The following is a 17,562-nucleotide window of genomic DNA, read 5'->3' as shown; positions in this document are numbered from 1 at the left end:
TGTTCTTTCTGAAAATTTGGCATTCTAACCAATAGCACATGGCATCAATGACCTTCCAGAAGGATCATCTGCATGATTAGTAAGGTTAGTGCTTAGACCAAGTACAGTTGTGTGAATGCCTAGTTATACCAAACAGCCCAACCTTCCAGGAGGGACAGAAGCATCACCACCATGTCCTGAAGGAGATCCAAGAGTTCCTTCAGCAGCTCGATCTGACTGGAATCCTAGAACAGAAACAGGAGATACCCCTGAGCTATCTGATCCCTCGGCAAAGTACGGGGCAGTGAGCAAGAAGAGCCTGCTCTGGAAAAGTTAGATGAAGGCTGCGTCAAGGTCAAGAATGCGCTCCCTTCTCATTGTGACCAAGGGTGTCTGAGCCTCCAGCTCTGGAGGTTTGCTGTAGCAGGACTCAACCAACAGAACTTTACCTTTGTCCTTTGAATGCATAATGTGGTAGATATGCCAATCGTCCAAAGCTACTGAACAGCCTGATCCACCAGACAGCTGTTAGATGTTCTCTAGTAGTTTATTTTGTCGTTTTCTACAGTGGAGATTACTGATGACATTCATTTGTCATAATTAATACAGGTATGAAGTTTATAGTTAACAGGTTGGTTCTCCTTTCTCTCTGAACTAGATTATGCTGATTCTTTCGAGGGGTGTTCTAGGAGCCATTAGTTCCTTAAAATGACATATAATTGAGGCTATTCCTCCAGGTGGCTTGGATACCAGTCTGTTTTAGAGTACTGCTATGTTAGCTCTGTGCTTTATACCTATGACACAGAAGGAAATGATCCTCAGAGGATTAATCTGAGGGTGAAATTCAAATTAGGAAATGATTTTGGAAAACTGATCTGATGGTAAGATTTAAACAGTATTTTCTGGGTTTCACTTCTTTTATATATGTCTCTTTCTTTTTAAATAAAGACATAACTCTTTGCCTAGCCCTTCAAATTTTTTGAAGAAATTTCTCCCATATGGTGTGCACATGTATGTGGGTGTGTATGTGCAGTACCTACACAGGAAGTGGCACAGAAGCAGAGAATATTAGAGCTGAGAAGGGACCTCAGAGATCATCCATTCTAACTCTGAATATTTAATGAAAGCAAAAACCAGAAATGGGAAGTGATTTGCACAAGTCACTGGTGAGAAGGTAGCAGGGCCAGCGCTCCTGTCTTTAGGAGCCTCAGTAGCACAGTGTCCTTGTCAACAAACAAGTGAGCATATAATGCCAAATTACTAGACCTCCCAAGAACTCTCTCCTCCCGTAAGGCCAGAGTCAAAAGGGGAAAAATGAAAGGGTTAAACAGCACATTCCAGAACAGAAGAGGCAGATGTGACAGCCTTGAAAAGTTTAGATACACATTATTTAAATTAATGCTGCAAATGTTATTCTAATCAGCCTGAAACACATCCTAAAGTTCTCCCTCATGTGTTGCCATGGAGAGAGGTGATCACTACTACATATGCTACATTTATTTGTTCATAATAAATGCTCTGAGTGACTCCGATTCATCTTGCCAGAGAGATGGGGAGTGAGGAGAGGCAGAGATGAGAGGGTGGAGGAAGCAAAGGTGGGAAAGAAAGTATATGCGGAGGACAAAGACATGCAACATTTGACCAATCAGAAAGGACGGACATAGTGTCAAACACTGACACAACAGTGACAAGAAAGGTTAGCACCATACGAAGCAAGTGTTGAGGTGATTTCAAAGAGAGGAGGTCAGTGGGACACAAGGAAGGAAGCTGCGTTCATGCACATGCCTCTCTGGGAACCCCCTTGAAGGCATTCAACCCACTACGGCCCTCAGCTTCAAAAGTGACATCTAATCTGCATGGTTTTTTCCTGCCTTAGATCAAGCAGCCACATCCACAAGGGAAAAACCAAGGGCTGAAGACCTCTGAGCATCTCATCCCAACAGAATGTGTGGGAAACAGGTCACAGTACCTGAGAGAGTTTCATCTGCATGTTAGCAAATACATGGAGGAAGCCGACCACTGCGTCCCACAGCCTGCTGTGAGCCAGGCTCTGCTGGTTCCCAATGCAAGGGCCCTATGGAGAGAAGGACATCCTGATTTTCATCAGCATCGCAGAGCATGCTGAAAGCTGTTGCAGTAACGGCAACTGATGCCTACTTATCCGAGCAGGTAGCACTTTCCAAAAGTCACTTTTCAAAAGTGTTTCAGAGCTCAATGTTTTCACAAGTTATTACTTCTTCCCCCTTTCTGATCATAGGATCTATGTCTATGGGAAAAACCACTAAGGCTCTAGCAATGTTCAGTGGTTTTGTTTTAGCTTCCCAAAGCATCTTTTAAATAAAATCCTACACTGATGAACAATGTTTAAAATAGTTACATGGGGTTCTGTGGGCACAGTTTGAAAACCAGGCTCTAGTCCATCTACTATTTTCAAGCAAAAATACATACAATGCCATGACCATGTGACCATTTAGTTACATTAAACATGCATATTGGTAATGGCTTAGTGTTTAATCACTTCTAGGTTTTTATTATCATTTACCCAACTTCAGAAATAATCTCATGTCTTAGATGTAGTTTCTGAATTCAGATATAGAGGGATGATTTAATTATGTTTGCATTTAGCGTGATATTAACCTTCCTACTTCTGCAGATCTTCACCAAAGCAGCACTGTTTCTTAATTCTTCCTTAGAGCCATTTTTTCATATCCTTTTACTAATCTTGACGCATTCTTCAATGAGAAGGTTCTGATAAAGAACAGAGATGCTACCTCAAGTTCTGGAAGAGTCTTGGCAGGTTTCCCAAGCAAGCAGTGTACAGAAGAAACACTGCCTGCATCTTCAACACATAAACTTGTTTAAAAATCACTGTCAATGTACATGCAGTTTCTGATACCTAGAAACTACTATATTCTTTTAGAACAAAACTGGCTGTTGAAAACAGTCATAAAACATGAGGTTCTTCTTTTGGATTAAGTGCTCCAGGGACAACTTCTGAAAATAAGGATGGCTTTTGCCCAGATCAAATCAGATACAAGTCAAATATATCTAATGGTCTCCTCAGTATTTCGAATTCTGTGGAGCTTTAGAGATAGGTATAGAACTTGATGAGCCTAGGATTCTCTCTTCCTGTCTTTTCAGTATTTGTGTGAGACAAGGGTTACTCTTCCCCTTAAATCCTCCTTTTAAAGTTGGTTTAGTTTAATGAGCAATATATCCTGAGTGAACTAATTAGCTCATCATGTAGATATTTATCTGATAAAAATCTAATGTTTTTCATAGAACAGATTTCAGTACAATCAAATAGCTCATAAAAAGAGCCACTATAACTCCCAGTCTCTTGGCTTAAGAATGTTTCTAGAGGAAGAATTAAAGGTGCACAAGAACCTGTATAAGGCATTCCCCATTTCTTTCTTGTCTCAGCGAGACTGATAAATTGGTGACACTATTTCTCATGAGACTGCACAATTCTGTCTCTGCAGCTTTTCTCAAAGCTGGGATATCCTGGGATATCCTTCCTTCTCCCCACCCATCCACATCCCACACAGACTTGTAAACACTGAGCTCAGTGGCTATATGGACCTCCTCATCCTTCAAACTCACAGTTACAGTTCCTAACCATAGTGTGTGATTATTTCAAACCATGTGTGATCATCATATCAAATAGTTTTCATTGTGCATATGAATTTTCTTATCTTTTTTTAAATGACAGTGGCCAATTAATTAAACTTTTTTTTTCATGAACCAGAGGATATGGCACAAATTAAGTGATCTTTTAGTGAATAAATGAATGAAAATTTTATTCATAAGTCTTCTGGTTCTGATATTATGAAGAAGAGGTATTAATTTTGTTAAAATCTTATGTCACAGAGGGCTATGACATGACTGCTGATTTTATAACAAATTATGCCTGAAAACATACTCTTTTCCTTTTCATAGTAGATAGACCACTGCAGGAAATAAATAAATTTTAAGAATAGAGAAAGACCACTCAAAGATCTAGATGTTCAACTTGAAATTCACTTGTAGATTTGGCCGCCACTGCACATAGTTCATGTGCTTCTGAAATTACTTCCCATAGAGTTAATTTCTAAAATAATTGGTAGGAGCTCATGGATTTTGTTTTTAATCTCTTCTTGAGGTGTACCACTTATCCCTTCATTTCACCATTTTATCAATAATTTTCTAGTTCACTCTCCATGCTTATTAAAACCAGATATTTAGTTGGCACAGTGGAGCACATCTGTCGGTAATTCCAGTACTTGGGAGGCTGAGGCAGAAAGATTACCACAAGTTTGAGGTCAGAATGGGCTACATTGTGAGTTTAAGGCCAACCTGGACTACATAATGAGGCCCTATTTAAAAAAAATAAATAAAGCAACTAAAATTTAAAATAAAATAGAATCGGATATTGATGGGTAAGTATGCTAGACATGAAGAATTTTAAGTTGAATAAAAAATTTCTGTTCATGAAAGGTTTTCAGTCCAGGAGGGAAAGCAAGATATAACTATACAAATGCAAATCAAGTGTGACAACACCAGAGTAGGTGCCACCAGGGGATCACAAACTACAGGTCCTCAGAAAGTGCAGGTCCTATTGATAAATATCTCTAGATAAGAAGTACTGTCAGCAATAGGGCGGCATGCACAGTCCACTGTGTGCATCCAGATATCCTGAAGGGACTATAAAAATGGGATCAATAAAAGCAACCTCTTTGTTTTCTAATCTGTACTCACTAGCACATACCTGGATATACTCCGTAAGAGAATTAAAAATCTGCTTGGTGACTGCTAGAGCTTTAGAAAAATTGTGCTGTCCAGATTCATCGATGATGTCCTTCCCCGAATAGTACCAGTAGAAATCACTGATTGATTCCTAAAAGCAAACAAGGAGAGTTTAGTGTTTCTCAGACTTCAGTTGGTGAAGCTTGACTCCATGAGCATGAAGAGAATCCTCCAGCTCAATCAGTGCCTTGCTCTGAGGGGAGCCAGGGCCTCTGTGAAGAAGGACGGAAATATCTGAGTCCTTGCATCTTTCAAGCACAAATACTTCTTAGGGAAGCATGCAGGAGAGAGGACAGCACCCGGCAGCCAGGAGACCATCACACAGGATGATTTATCCAACATGAATAAATATAGTGAAGGTAATGATTATCATGCAGATAACCATTACAGCAGCAGCCTGACAGCTAACATCTGAAGTGATGTGAGCATTTGTTGTGAGCATGTTACACCTATCAAACCTCTCCATCTTACTGTGCCTCTGCCAGGCAGAGTCTACCCACTTTATAGATGAGGAAAGTAGAACACAGGGAAGGTACACAGATCAGCCCTGGTTCCTTGTAAGTGGCAAAATCAGGATGAGGACTCAGCTAAGAGAAGAAAAAAACCATTTTTTACATTGTAGATTTTTTCAATATACTTTGGATTTTTATTCAAATAATTCAGCCAAGTACTTTCCAACACTAATAATTTGAAAACTCATTCTTCTTTTCTTTTTTTTTTTTTTTTGTACTAGAGGTTGAACCCAGCATCTTCACACTGAGTACATCTCCAACTCTTTTTAAAAGCTGTAAAATTTTGAGACGGGATCTCACTAGTCTCTAAGCTGCCCAGGCTGGGCTTGAATTTGTGATCCTCCTGCCTTGGTCTCCAGGAGTTCTGGGATTAGAGTCATGCAATGCACCTTTGTTACTTTGCATAATTTTTTTCTATGAAAATTTCTGTCCTTATTTACAGTTGTTTATAGCTCTTGAGTACTAGAGCTAATTTTCACTGATAAAACTAAAGTAAATCAGCATTTTATAACAGATAATCAGGCGTTTAACCCTTTTCTCCCACTTTAATTTTTTTTTAAATTTTCAGTACTAACGGTTGGTCCCAGGGCATTTTCACTGAGCTATCACTCCAGCCCTTTTAAAAAGATTTTGTGTTCAGACAGGCCCTCCTTCACGGTCCAGGCTGGGCTTGAACTTTCAATCCTCCTGCCTCAGCTTCTCAGAGTGCCGGAATTACAGGTGGTGTCACCACAGCCGGCTGCCCCTCATTAGTCTTTAAATACAGTTTTTAGGCATGAAGAGAACTTGTAATGTATGGACAGTGACTATTAATGTTCTTCTTACTGGGCCTTGATTGTACAGATAGCCCGTTTATGCGGCTTCAATGTAGGATTTTTTTCAACTTTTCTGTGGTGTGAAAGTGGCAGGCATCCAGCAGAAACTGTACTCAGAATGTGAATTTTGGTTTTCTTCTGGATTAACATGTGGAATGACATCTTGTCCTGATGCTGGGCAGGGCCACAAGCCACGGCTCCCAACCAGCCAGGAAACACGAAGGAAACAACTGCCCCTCTATGGTGTGTTCTATTTGCTAAGCTGCGGTGCTGAGCAGGCTAAATCACTGCCAGCTTACCATGAGCTTCTCAAGACATGAGCTCACGGTAAGCAGAGCAGCACCTGTGTCCCAGGCCTCCTCGACCTGGTGGCACTGTCTGTACCTTCTGGAAGCACAACTGTGCACGGCTTTTCTCAAGGTCTCCTCCTCACCTGCAGACGCAGCAGGTAGTCCACGGTGCTGATGATGATGTTCACGGTGGTGGTGTTGCCCATCTGAGTCCGAAGGAAGTTCTGGAAGTCTGCGAATAACAGTGCTGGGTCAGGGCCTGTCCTTGTCACCCCTCTCAGCCGAGGGCAGGAGAGGAACGCTGTGCAGTGTCTTATAAAGACACCACATTTGAGGCCCGTCAGTCTTGCAGGTCAGAGATCTGTTCTGAGCCCTCTCAGCCTGGAGACACTTGAAACAGGACTTAATAAGACGAAAGGACTGAGGATTCTGGAAACAGTTTAGCCTTGGAGGCACTAAATAGTATTAGCCATGAAGTTGTTTTATGTAGAGCTTCTTATGGAAGAAAGAATTAACAGACGTCCTTGGGTTAGCAACCTATTTCGTCAAGTGGAACACGCTGAACTGAATTCTAGTCTTCCATTCAAATGTTATTTTCTCTTGACAAAGCAATAGTTCCACTCACCGCTGTTATGTCCTTCACAAAGTAACTGTAGGAATCTGAAGAGATCTCGTGTGAACTCGTCATTCTGGAGTACTTTTTCACCTTGAAAAACATAACATACTGGTGAGCATTTGTTTGGCTTCTCAACAGGGAACACCTTCTAATTCAAACGACTGCAAAAGTGATAAAGGAGGTGTGCCACAACAGGTTGGGAAAAAGAACTTTGGACAAATCATGATCAATCCAATTAATGTGGAGCCGAGAGTGCAGAGCATAGGATTCAGCAAAGGTGCCTTGTTTATTCTCAAGGCTCATTTGTAATGAGAACGGCTAGGGTAAAGGCAGAACGTGGCTCACGGTCCATAACCCATGCTCTACAGATGGAATACACCTCTGTAATTAAGCATCAAACAACTGTGTTAGACTCGACATGCGACCACAAAACCGAAGCCAGGCGTGTGCTGAGGTAATTAAGTTAGATCTCTTAGAACTCACACACGGCGTAGGAACTTGGGCCAGAAACACAAACTTACCACGTTCTCGAACAATGACTGGCAATAAGAGAAAAATAGAAGAGAACAAAGTAAGAAAGCCATGAACTGTCAGTAAACTGTCTTGAGGTAAAATTTGCTCTACAAACACACCCAGCCTGCATACTGGCTTTATCAAAGCAACTGATGGAAGTCTTTTGCTCAAATGGAGCGAAGCTTGACAGATTCCCAGGCGGTAAGTGAGGACTCTAACCAGGAAGAGTTAAGATTGAAATCAGGAAGACAATGGCCTGGGGAGCCCATCAGTTACTCACGTGTTCCTTCTTCAGTGACCATCCCCAAGCCTTCGGCTTTGTTCTGCCTCTCAAATGCGTTCAAATCAAGGACACTTTTAACAGACAGATGAAAACAAGGCTCAGGCTATTGAACACTGGGAAAATGGATTTCGAACGCCAATGTCTCTACTGACTAACGGTATCTTGTCTCTGTATTATTGTAAATGATGGTTCAAAGTCTAACAGTTCCTTTTTTTTTTTTGCGGCAGGCAGTCTTGTTAAGAAAGTTATAAACTTCCTGATTTCAGAGGCTGCATTCTTTCAACGTTTCATTATCGTTCAGGAGTCAATAGAAGCCAAGATTTCTACATATAACTTTGCTAGCTTTCTAAAGGCAGAGATGTCCCACCGTGTTCCTCAACTTGTGACAAGTTAGCCGGCTTGATTTTGTCCCTACTTTCCCATCCTTCCCAGTTACAGCTACAGCCAAATTTTATTTAAGCAAGGAAGCCCTCTTCACAATGACAGCACTGCATGATCACGTTATTTTCAAGTAGGGATCTTTCTATTCTACCAACACAACCTAAGTCTTTTCCATTATAGACGCTCTTTATAGAACCAAGGTCTTATAAGAATATACCTCTGAGGGAACCTTACAGCTGCATCTATTAAGACCGCAAAACGTGACCTTCCTGGAACCACTAGGCAAAGGAAGTGACTGTCAGCCTAGAAAGATACTGGCATCGCTTTCTCTTTTATCACGTACGTTCTGCAATGTACATGCATTTTACACAGAAAGCAGTGATATTTCTATTGCTGTCTCTGTTGCTTTGTTCCTGGATTCTGCTATAAAAAGGGCCACTCAACAACACAGTACTAATCTTCTTATCCTGGTTTTGCTATCAGGGGAGGGAAACATGGGAAAGACCTCTGGATTTAGTTGCTTTGAAGCAGTTTTGAGTCTGAACCACATATCTGCTCCTTACTTCATCCCCAAACACCCATGCTGAATGTTTCAATTTCTTTACTGCTTAATATTTTACAAACATGTATTCTTTTTCTAATCATCAAAACCCATTAAGATAGCTGAAAACTTCTGTTACAAGTCCTTCTGTTACAAGTTAGCATCGAAGGACATGTCACCTGTCCCTCCACACCATTGTTATTAGCAAATTTAGCAATATTAAGTACTACAGAATTCTTGAAGAGCTCTTAGAAATTTCGTGGAGAATTTGATGAGCAATGTGGAACTAAATTGCCTTGATTTTTGCCATCTGTGAGTCCACACGTACTACTTTACCCTTTGTGAGTTAGGACTGGCAATATTACATTTTCTTTTCCTGAGAGAGATACTAAACTAATAGATTGCTGGGGAAAAAATATAGACATGAGAATAAGGGATCACATTGCATGCTCCTTATTAGCCAAGGGTGCAATATTTAGCCTATCAAATAAGGTTAGCAAAATTATGAACTTTGGTAAAATAAAGGAAGTTCATTTCGAAATTTTCAAATGGAAAACATAATGTTCCATTTTAAATCACATTACTTGGAGGAAAATGAGCTAACTTATTACAACTTTGATTTTTTTTAGAATGCGTTGCAGACTGTTCAAAATAAACCTGCATTTTAGAGAGTAAGGTGGTACTTCAGAGAGTAAAACTGCTATGTCATTTCTGAAATGAGCAAATATGGTGACCTTACAACTTTGGGTTACATGTTATTTAGTTGTCAGAAGGTTCAGCCATGAGGGGTGCCTTACAGAATTTAGTAATATAAACTGACAGCTCAATGCTTTGTTTTCAGGCTATGTCAAAATGTTCCCATGTCAGGATAAATCACTGTCAAAACGGATGTGTCAAAATACGTACCCACTAACCACGTATTCAAGCTGAAAGAATCATTAACGTTAGAGATGAAAGGATCTGCTGAAACTATAGCCATGAGTCATAGCGAGGAGTTTCTCCTCTTTTCCATTCTTTTTTGGTGTGACACTTATGGGCACACACGTTGGAGAAGAAACTAGATACTGTCTGTAGGTAGTGGAGATTATGTATTTCCTTCTGACTGTAATCCTGTTTGGATGTAACCCAGAAGTATAGAGGAACAATACCTGCCCTCTTGGCTTTCTAGAGTAGGTGACTCCTGAGGTCTCTCTCAATAATTCCACATAAGCCAGTAATTTTGTATATCCTCTTCTGCTTCCCTTTCTATTGAGTAGTGAAGAGTTTTCAAAAATGCTGAATGATTGCCTCATATTTACCTGCAAGACTGCATAAGACCAGAAAGGCTTTGAAAGAATCCAGCATCTTTTTTTTCCTTTAAGTAATCTAGCATTTTCTGCAAGAGAGACACATTTAAGACTATAAAAACTATGCCACACATGCTGATCCTCCTTATCCTCTGGTATAAAAGGCAAATCCCCAGCCATACATCCCGTGCTTAAGTGTTAGAATCACCCATGGACTTAAAAATCCAAACAAAAACATTACACGTATCTGAGCCATACTCTACTTATAGAATCAGAATCTCTTGGGGGCAGATCATGTTTATTTCATGAAGTCTCACTGGTATTTCTAAAGTAGAATAAACCTTTCACATTCATATCTAGTGCTTAGAGTCTCTTCTACTTGGGGACAGACCATGTCTAAGACCATGACAGAGTGATGCTTAATGTCACTGATGCAGAGGTCTGAAGTGCTCGCAGTACGAATCTGACAGACAGGAGCATGGATTTTACCAGTGATGGATCTAGTTGGAAGGTAAGTATTTCTTTCACAAGCATTTCTGGTTTTTGTGTTCTCTGCTTTTTTGGGAAAGAAAAAATTTTGTGTGATATAATATTTTTTTAATAAAAAAAATTCTGCAGGATAGTCAACTAATAGGTGCTGGTAGAAAGCCATAGAAAATGACTAAGAAAAAAGTTTGTTTCAGGTGAGCTAAAGGCTGGGGAAAATGACATGCAATATTGTAGTTATAACTCTGAAGACTCTCCAAGCACCTGGAATGTAACATCAGGAACAGTGAAGGTCTGTTTGACCCACCCCTTTTCTGTGCACACAGATTCTTTTTCTTCTTTTTGTTGTATTTGATACATAATATTTACATTCGTGCTGGGGGGTCCTGGTACAGATATATATCATTTCCTAATCATTTTTAACCCCATAAATCCCCTCGTTGGTCTTTCCCCCATCTTGGAGAAGTGTCTTGGAGACCATACTGTTAAATGAAATAAATCACAGGTAGTTACAAATTGCATGGCTCCTCTTATATAAGAAACCCAAAATATAAACAAACACAAAGTAAAATAGGTGTTTTCAGCCATAGCCCAGCGTTCCCAGGAGACGCTGGTACATCTCTGTCTTTGGCAGCCAGATCTGATTCAGACAATGAAACGAGACTGAGGAACGATCCACGCGCAGGTGCCCCACTCCGTGCTGCCTCACGTGGCTGCGTTCAATACTCAACTAGAATGAAAGCTGAGTGGCGGCAGAGGTTTTTATTTTTATGATCTGCTGCTACATTTCAGCGCTTACAGTGGAGCCTGGCATGACCAGCAGTCAGGGAAGAATTGAATGAAATGAATGAAAAAGGCCTAATGAATGTGTAGTGTTATCAACCCCTCCTCCCCAAGTTAGGGATGGGCTCTTGCCCACAGTAAGGCGACTAATAAGTGAAGGGGCTGAAATAAATACCTAATGCTTACCAAACTTCTGCTAGAATGAGTATATATATATATATATATATATATATATATATATTCTTTCATAAAATCATCTTATAAAACAAATCATTCTCTTTTTTAACCCTATAAAATCTCTTTGCTAAGGGCACATTTGTCAGTGAACCCCCAGGCTTGGTTTTATGTGTTCCCAACTACGGAGGACAGACAGCAGCAGTGATTCTGGGAGGCCCCTCTCTGCAGTGGTCAACACCTCTTCTCTGCAGCCTGACAGCTGTCAAATGGGAGCCCTCCAGGAACTCTGCACAGCTCCCCCTGAGGCCCTATTACCTGTTGCACCCCAGTGTTGCCTCCATTCAGAATGGCGATCCCCAGCTTCAGAGTCTCCACCACCATGGGGCTCATCTCACCTGTCGGGGTGAAGATGAGCTTGAATCACCAAGGTAACAGGTAGCAAATCGCGCCTACTGGGCTTTATCAGGACTTGTTAATAATGCCTATGCCATGTGTGATATCTCTGTGGTAGTCACACTGGCCCACGCAGATGTGAGGAACATCACCTTTGCTGGCACTTATCATCTGCAGGACCATCTCTGCGGCGCCACGCTCGTGCAGCCGAGCCTGCTGATACAAGGTTTTCTGCTTCTCCATCTCTTTTTCCTGGGGAGAAAAATCACAGGAAAAGATCTGTTCTCTACTCCTTCAAATATCTCACGTCCACCTGTATGCTCCTTCTCCTGTACCTGTTCCCTTTAAAGGAATTCACTGGGGTAAACTGAGAATCTTTAGCTGTTCCTGAAAGGCTGTATAAGTAATATCAAATAAAGCAAATCTTTGAAGTTTATTTATGGCTACTACCCAGCTTTCCAAAAAGTCTGCTCCTAATTCACTCATACTTTGGTGCTGAAATCCACTCTCTGTACTTCCTGGTAGGTAACACAGACACTTTCCCTTTGGTGAAGATTGGCATCCATGGCTGTAAACCCAGCCTGTTGTCTTGGGTGGCTGGCCCTGTTTATAAACTGTGCAAACTTACTTCAAATGTCTTTTCCTTGTCCTCCTCTTCTTCATCCTCAGCACTCTGACAGCTCTGGATTCCATGGAGCAGAGAAAGGAGGAGAGAGATCATAAAATTAAAAGTGAGTACATCTGACTAACAAAACCCTGTTGTACTTTTCAAGGACGGGGACGGACTGTAATTCTCAGCCTCCAAGGGACCTGGCCACTTCATAAAACCAGGAACACATTGATTACTACAGGGCCACATGCTGCTTCAAATGCCATCTTTGCAGTCATTAAAAGGTTCAGAAATGAGAAGTGGGAATGCTGAGTCACACACTCACTGTGGCCTTGGCTGGCTTACCCAGAGACCTGAACTCTCTTCTAGGGAAGCTTTGGTGCCTGTGGGCAACTGGAATCCAAGGATCTATTCCCTTTTAAAGCCACAGTTCCAGGCCATGGCAAAAAGAATGTGACACATAGGATTTGAATCCAAAAGTTCTGCCTTTCCCTTGTGTTCTCATGACACATTTGAACAAAGGACTACGTGCTCTGGGGCCCTGAACACACCGCCTTCCTACTTGGCACCAAAGTCTTCCCTTTGAGAAGAAGCAATTTTCTTATCTTCCAGGTATACCAGAGTTCACCACCCTTCTAGGCGGCATCCCTCTGATCATTGCCTCTTCCAGAACACTGGAATCTCCCTCTGGTTTCGTTCGCTTGTAGATGGGTTTTAACTATGTCCCGAACACTGACTAAAGTGCCAAAAGTAGTCTACATGGACCCCATTTAGCTGGCTTTAGAACCCAGCTACCAGAACCTTTGCTGAGGAGAATTCAAGCTTCCTTAGTAATTTACGGAAGTTACTCCGACAGCACATGGATATACAGTGCCTAGAACCTATGGCGTGAGCAAGCCCAGTCCTTTCCTTCACTTCAGTCTCCATCTGCCTAACAAGGTCTAAGGAAAGACAGACCAAAGTAATGTGCAGAAAATCCTGGTGTACCTTGGCCATCATGCTGGAGTAGGAGGTATATAAAGGGTCGTCTTCCAGTTTGCTGGAAAGAATAAAGGAAATATTTAGCAGGTTACCTTTGGACCCCACAGAAAAGACTAAGAATCATAAAAATTCAAATTATATGAATTTGTGAAGTTCTTAGAACATTCCCACTCCGCTTCCTAGAAAGCACTCTGAAAACTCCGAATCTTCATTTAGGATATATTTACAGTTTTGGGGTGTTTTGTCTTCAGATTCAGTGTCTGGCATTAAATCAAGGGGGGGGGTGTAGCTTGATGGAAGCGTCTCTAGATGTTTCTTTTTTATTAACACATGTTTGTGACATATAGTGGATATGTTCATCATGGGGAAGTGGATAACACATGTCATACCTTACTCTTTCTTATGTTCTCTTCCCTTCTACCTCCTGTCTCCTCCATCTCTAGGTCCCCTCCCCATCTTCATGACCCCTACCTCTCTGTTTCCTGCCATCTCTCTTATATTTTGTTCATTCTCTAAATTATTAACAACTTCGGGTTTCTTATATAAAAGGAACTATGTGACATTTAAATCCTGTATCTGATCTATTTCACTTAGTATTCTGGTCTCAACATGTATACATTTTTTTCTACAAATGACACAAATTTATCCTTTATGACTGAGGAGAATTCAGTAAAGTCTTGGTGGACAATTCTGAGGGCAGCTCAGATCCAACATCCTTTCCACTTAGTGCTGCCTACATGAGGAGGGTGTAGGGTTGACAGTCATGGCTGGTGCCTGGGACAAAGTGGGCCCCCTGGTGACGCTGACCTCCTCTCCGTGAGCGCGTTGCGACTAAAATGCAGAATGATCTGATGAAGTGGGTCAGGCTGCTTTTCCATCTCCTCCTCCTCCTCCTCTTCCACCTTGGGAGATTTCTACACAAACAACACAGACAAGTCTCAGGCGTGGGTTTCAGCACGTGCCAAGCAACCACACGTGAACAGAGAGAAGGCAAAGCGCAAGGCACAGAGGGCATTGGACTGAAGCAGAAGAAAGGAGCTGCGATACCACGTATTTCTTCTTGGAGGATGCAAGGTGGGGTACACATACGTCTATATATTTTTTCCAGCCAATCAAAGAAACATTCCAATTTTAGGTTAAATGAAATAAAAGAAAAAGCACAAGGCTGACCGTAGGGAAAGTGCTACAGATCCCAATCAGCAGAACTCTCATGCAAGCTCTGGGCATCCAATTTCAGGAGGGAAATGCTGCAGTTACCTGAGGGACAGTCTCTCTGAGCAACACCTGAAATTTATCTTGGAGACTGGGATGAAGACAGGGTTGGGAAAGCACCACAAAGCTCTGGGGCCAGTTTGGGTTTAAGAGGATTCTAGATTCAACACAGCAAAACATGTCTCTTTCTTAACCTCAGACTCTATTCTAAAATTCTCATTGTTTCTCAAGCTTCTACTCAAGAGCTGCAGGCCTTGTGCTTCTCTTTTCAAGTCTTTTCTCCATCTCCTTTTATAGACAGGGGAATAAGGCAATGGTGAGTTTTCTAGTGGTCACAGACTCAGCATGATGGACCAAATTTGGTAAATTGGTGGGAACCGCATGCGTGGTGTGAAATGGTTCAGAAGAAGCAGACAGCTGACATGATGTCAGCTTCACACTGACTAAGAAAGTGGAATCCAAGGGAGTGTCTTTCTTACAGGAACAGAAAACAAGAATAAAGGACATAAACACAAACAGAAGGAAAATGGTGGAGAAAGGCTGAAAAGAACAAGAAGGAAAAGAAATCAAGGTGATGTAGAAACAAATGTGGAAAAGAGTGAATACGAGAAACAGTGCAAGACTAAGTGAAAGAGGAAAAAATAAATGGGAAAAGTAAGGAGAAGAGAAAAGAGCCATGGAGTGGCTACAAAAGAGGCAGGTTTCTTTTTTTGTAAACCAGGATGAGGCTGTGTGGTACCTCTGCGGCACACTTCCCCCTCTGTGTGTCGCTTTAAGCTATTTCAGAGCATGAAGGCTGCTAATGAGAAGGCACACAAAATTTTCTAAAGGACCAACACAGACAATCAGGAAGGTGTTTAGATGTGTTTCCTCAAAGCAGAGCTCCACATTAGGAATGTGGACTTCGGTCTGAGGTGGCCTCCTGCAACCAATGGTGCTCAAAACTTAGCGGGAATTCCCCACCACACGGCTACACATCTCAAGAAGTGTTAGTTGCCAAGGACGATGAGGGTGAGGGTGAAGTTAGTGTTAGCACCTCCAAGTGAAAATTCATCCTCTGGCTCTAATGACCATTAGCCTGGTCTCCCCTGAGAATTTACAGTTAGTTCCTTCCAAATTTATAGCAGCTCTTTGTGAATGTTCATTTGTTATAACACACACACGCCTGAATACAAAAGTCAAATTCATTCATACCCAAGTCTGCTTCCCGTTGGGTCAGTACTTACAGCCAAATCCTGCACTAGTTTCTCTTCAAAGGAATACGCCTCTGTTTCTATCCAGAATCTCTGATAGCCATGGAGGAAGAGGTTAATAGAGCGGTGCCTGAGCGGAAGGGGTGAGAGGGAGGTCAAGAGGGGTCCATGGACTCACTGTTTTAGTTTTGGTGGTTAACAGTTAGTAAGCAGGACGGACTTTTGTACAATTTTGGTCTTCTGATTGGTCAGGGTAGCCAGCAGCACACCATAAACATTTGTTTCAAAGAACCCTATAATCAGCTCCCAAATATCTGTGCGCCTTCTGAAAGTAACCATGGTTAGAATGAGATGTGGCAGTGACTGTAATCTTAATTTGGTCTCCCCTCTAGGGAGGAAGAAGGAATCAGTTTAAGTGAGAGTCCACAAGTATTTGCTTCAGATGGTGATTTAGTCATTCCCATAGGCTGGCCACTTGCCCAGATAATCCAATGTAATCCACCATAATGGTGAGCGGTTTAGTCTCCGCTGTACTGAGAACATTTCCTTCTGTAAGGAACCACACCAGCAAGGAGCTCTGACTTTTCTTTAGGAAGGTGGAACATGGGTCTCTGCTTCATGAGCACATCTTCTAGGTACCTCAGGGCCTCTGACTCTGGCTCTGGTGTCTGGGAACCCTGAGGAATATGCATATGGCATTGCCTACCAGCCAGGATGGACTTTTGGGAATATTTACAAGCCACTGAACATTAGCCCAGTGTTTGTCAAATGTGAGGGGAGTGGGAAGGAAGGATGGAGAGAAAGAAAGAAAAAGATCAAGACTAGAATTATTAAAATGTGGTCATAGTTTTGGTAAAATATAGCCTTTGCTGTTTTTCTTTAAAAATCTGACCAATCAGAGTCCTTTTAAAATTGTACAAATTTGTGTTTTCATGGTAACATTAAATCATGGTTAAGAAGATAGGAATGTGCAGAAAATGAGCAGTCTCTCCACAGGTTACATTACCATTAAAATGGGTATAAGCCTGTCATACTGAGTTTTTTCATTAACCTTTTCCAGCCAAACCCGTTGAAAGGTGCTCAGGAAGAAATTGTTAATTTTGTGTCTGGAGAAAAGCATACAGGTTTTCTTTTAAAAACTAACACCAGAGAAACAGTTTCTGCATAATATAATAAATATTTTTAGTTTTTTAATTTGGGAGACTACACACAGTTCATGTCATTGCAAGGTGGGGAAGCAGCTATTTCTATCTGAGATGTATTCAGCCTCTTAGTTGCTGTGTTATGAAGCCTACTTAGAATCCTCCATGCTAAAGTGAAAGCCCAGAACACCTGGGTTAGGCAAGGCCATGTTTTCCTGAAGACATAGTGAATTCTTGGATTTATTCTTACACCTGAAGGAACAGCTCAGTTATGACAGTATAATGTTAACATTTTCAATAGACTTAGAAAAATTGCTTTTTTTGGAGACAAGTGAGTTCTGCTTCACTAGCCTGCCCCTGGAGACCTGTATTTGGAGTCAAGCTCTTCTGAAATCCACATTTGAAAAGTATATGATTTCTAATGTTTCATTACTTCTGGATAGCAAACAAAATTTCTCCATATATTTTAAAATTTTTTACAGGGATATGAATTTCACTTTTCTACCAGAACTTCAGCAGCTTTCATGTCTATTATTGTTTAACTTAATTTGTCAGCTTTGTACTCATGAACTCTACTTGATTTA

General features: G+C 41.3%; 1 protein-coding gene across 1 annotated transcript in view; it reads right to left on the bottom strand.

Annotated features, from left to right (window-relative positions):
• Positions 1–17,562, bottom strand: part of Ryr3 (ryanodine receptor 3) — a 556,876-nt gene that overhangs the window by 26,612 nt on the left and 512,702 nt on the right. Inside the window, 14 exon segments of the mRNA XM_063250329.1 lie at positions 143–224; positions 1,949–2,053; positions 4,727–4,855; positions 6,525–6,613; positions 7,007–7,087; positions 7,519–7,536; positions 7,791–7,864; positions 10,014–10,090; positions 11,763–11,842; positions 11,993–12,092; positions 12,469–12,522; positions 13,438–13,489; positions 14,239–14,345; positions 15,870–15,966. Of these exon segments, the coding sequence (XP_063106399.1) occupies positions 143–224; positions 1,949–2,053; positions 4,727–4,855; positions 6,525–6,613; positions 7,007–7,087; positions 7,519–7,536; positions 7,791–7,864; positions 10,014–10,090; positions 11,763–11,842; positions 11,993–12,092; positions 12,469–12,522; positions 13,438–13,489; positions 14,239–14,345; positions 15,870–15,966 (1,145 nt within the window).

Source organism: Cavia porcellus, unplaced genomic scaffold (assembly GCF_034190915.1).
Source record: "Cavia porcellus strain 051 isolate PalLab524CR breed Dunkin Hartley unplaced genomic scaffold, mCavPor4.1 scaffold_6, whole genome shotgun sequence".
Classification (NCBI taxonomy): Eukaryota; Metazoa; Chordata; class Mammalia; order Rodentia; family Caviidae; genus Cavia; species Cavia porcellus.
Note: the sequence above shows the minus strand (reverse complement) of the source record. Positions and strands in the feature narration are given on the sequence as shown.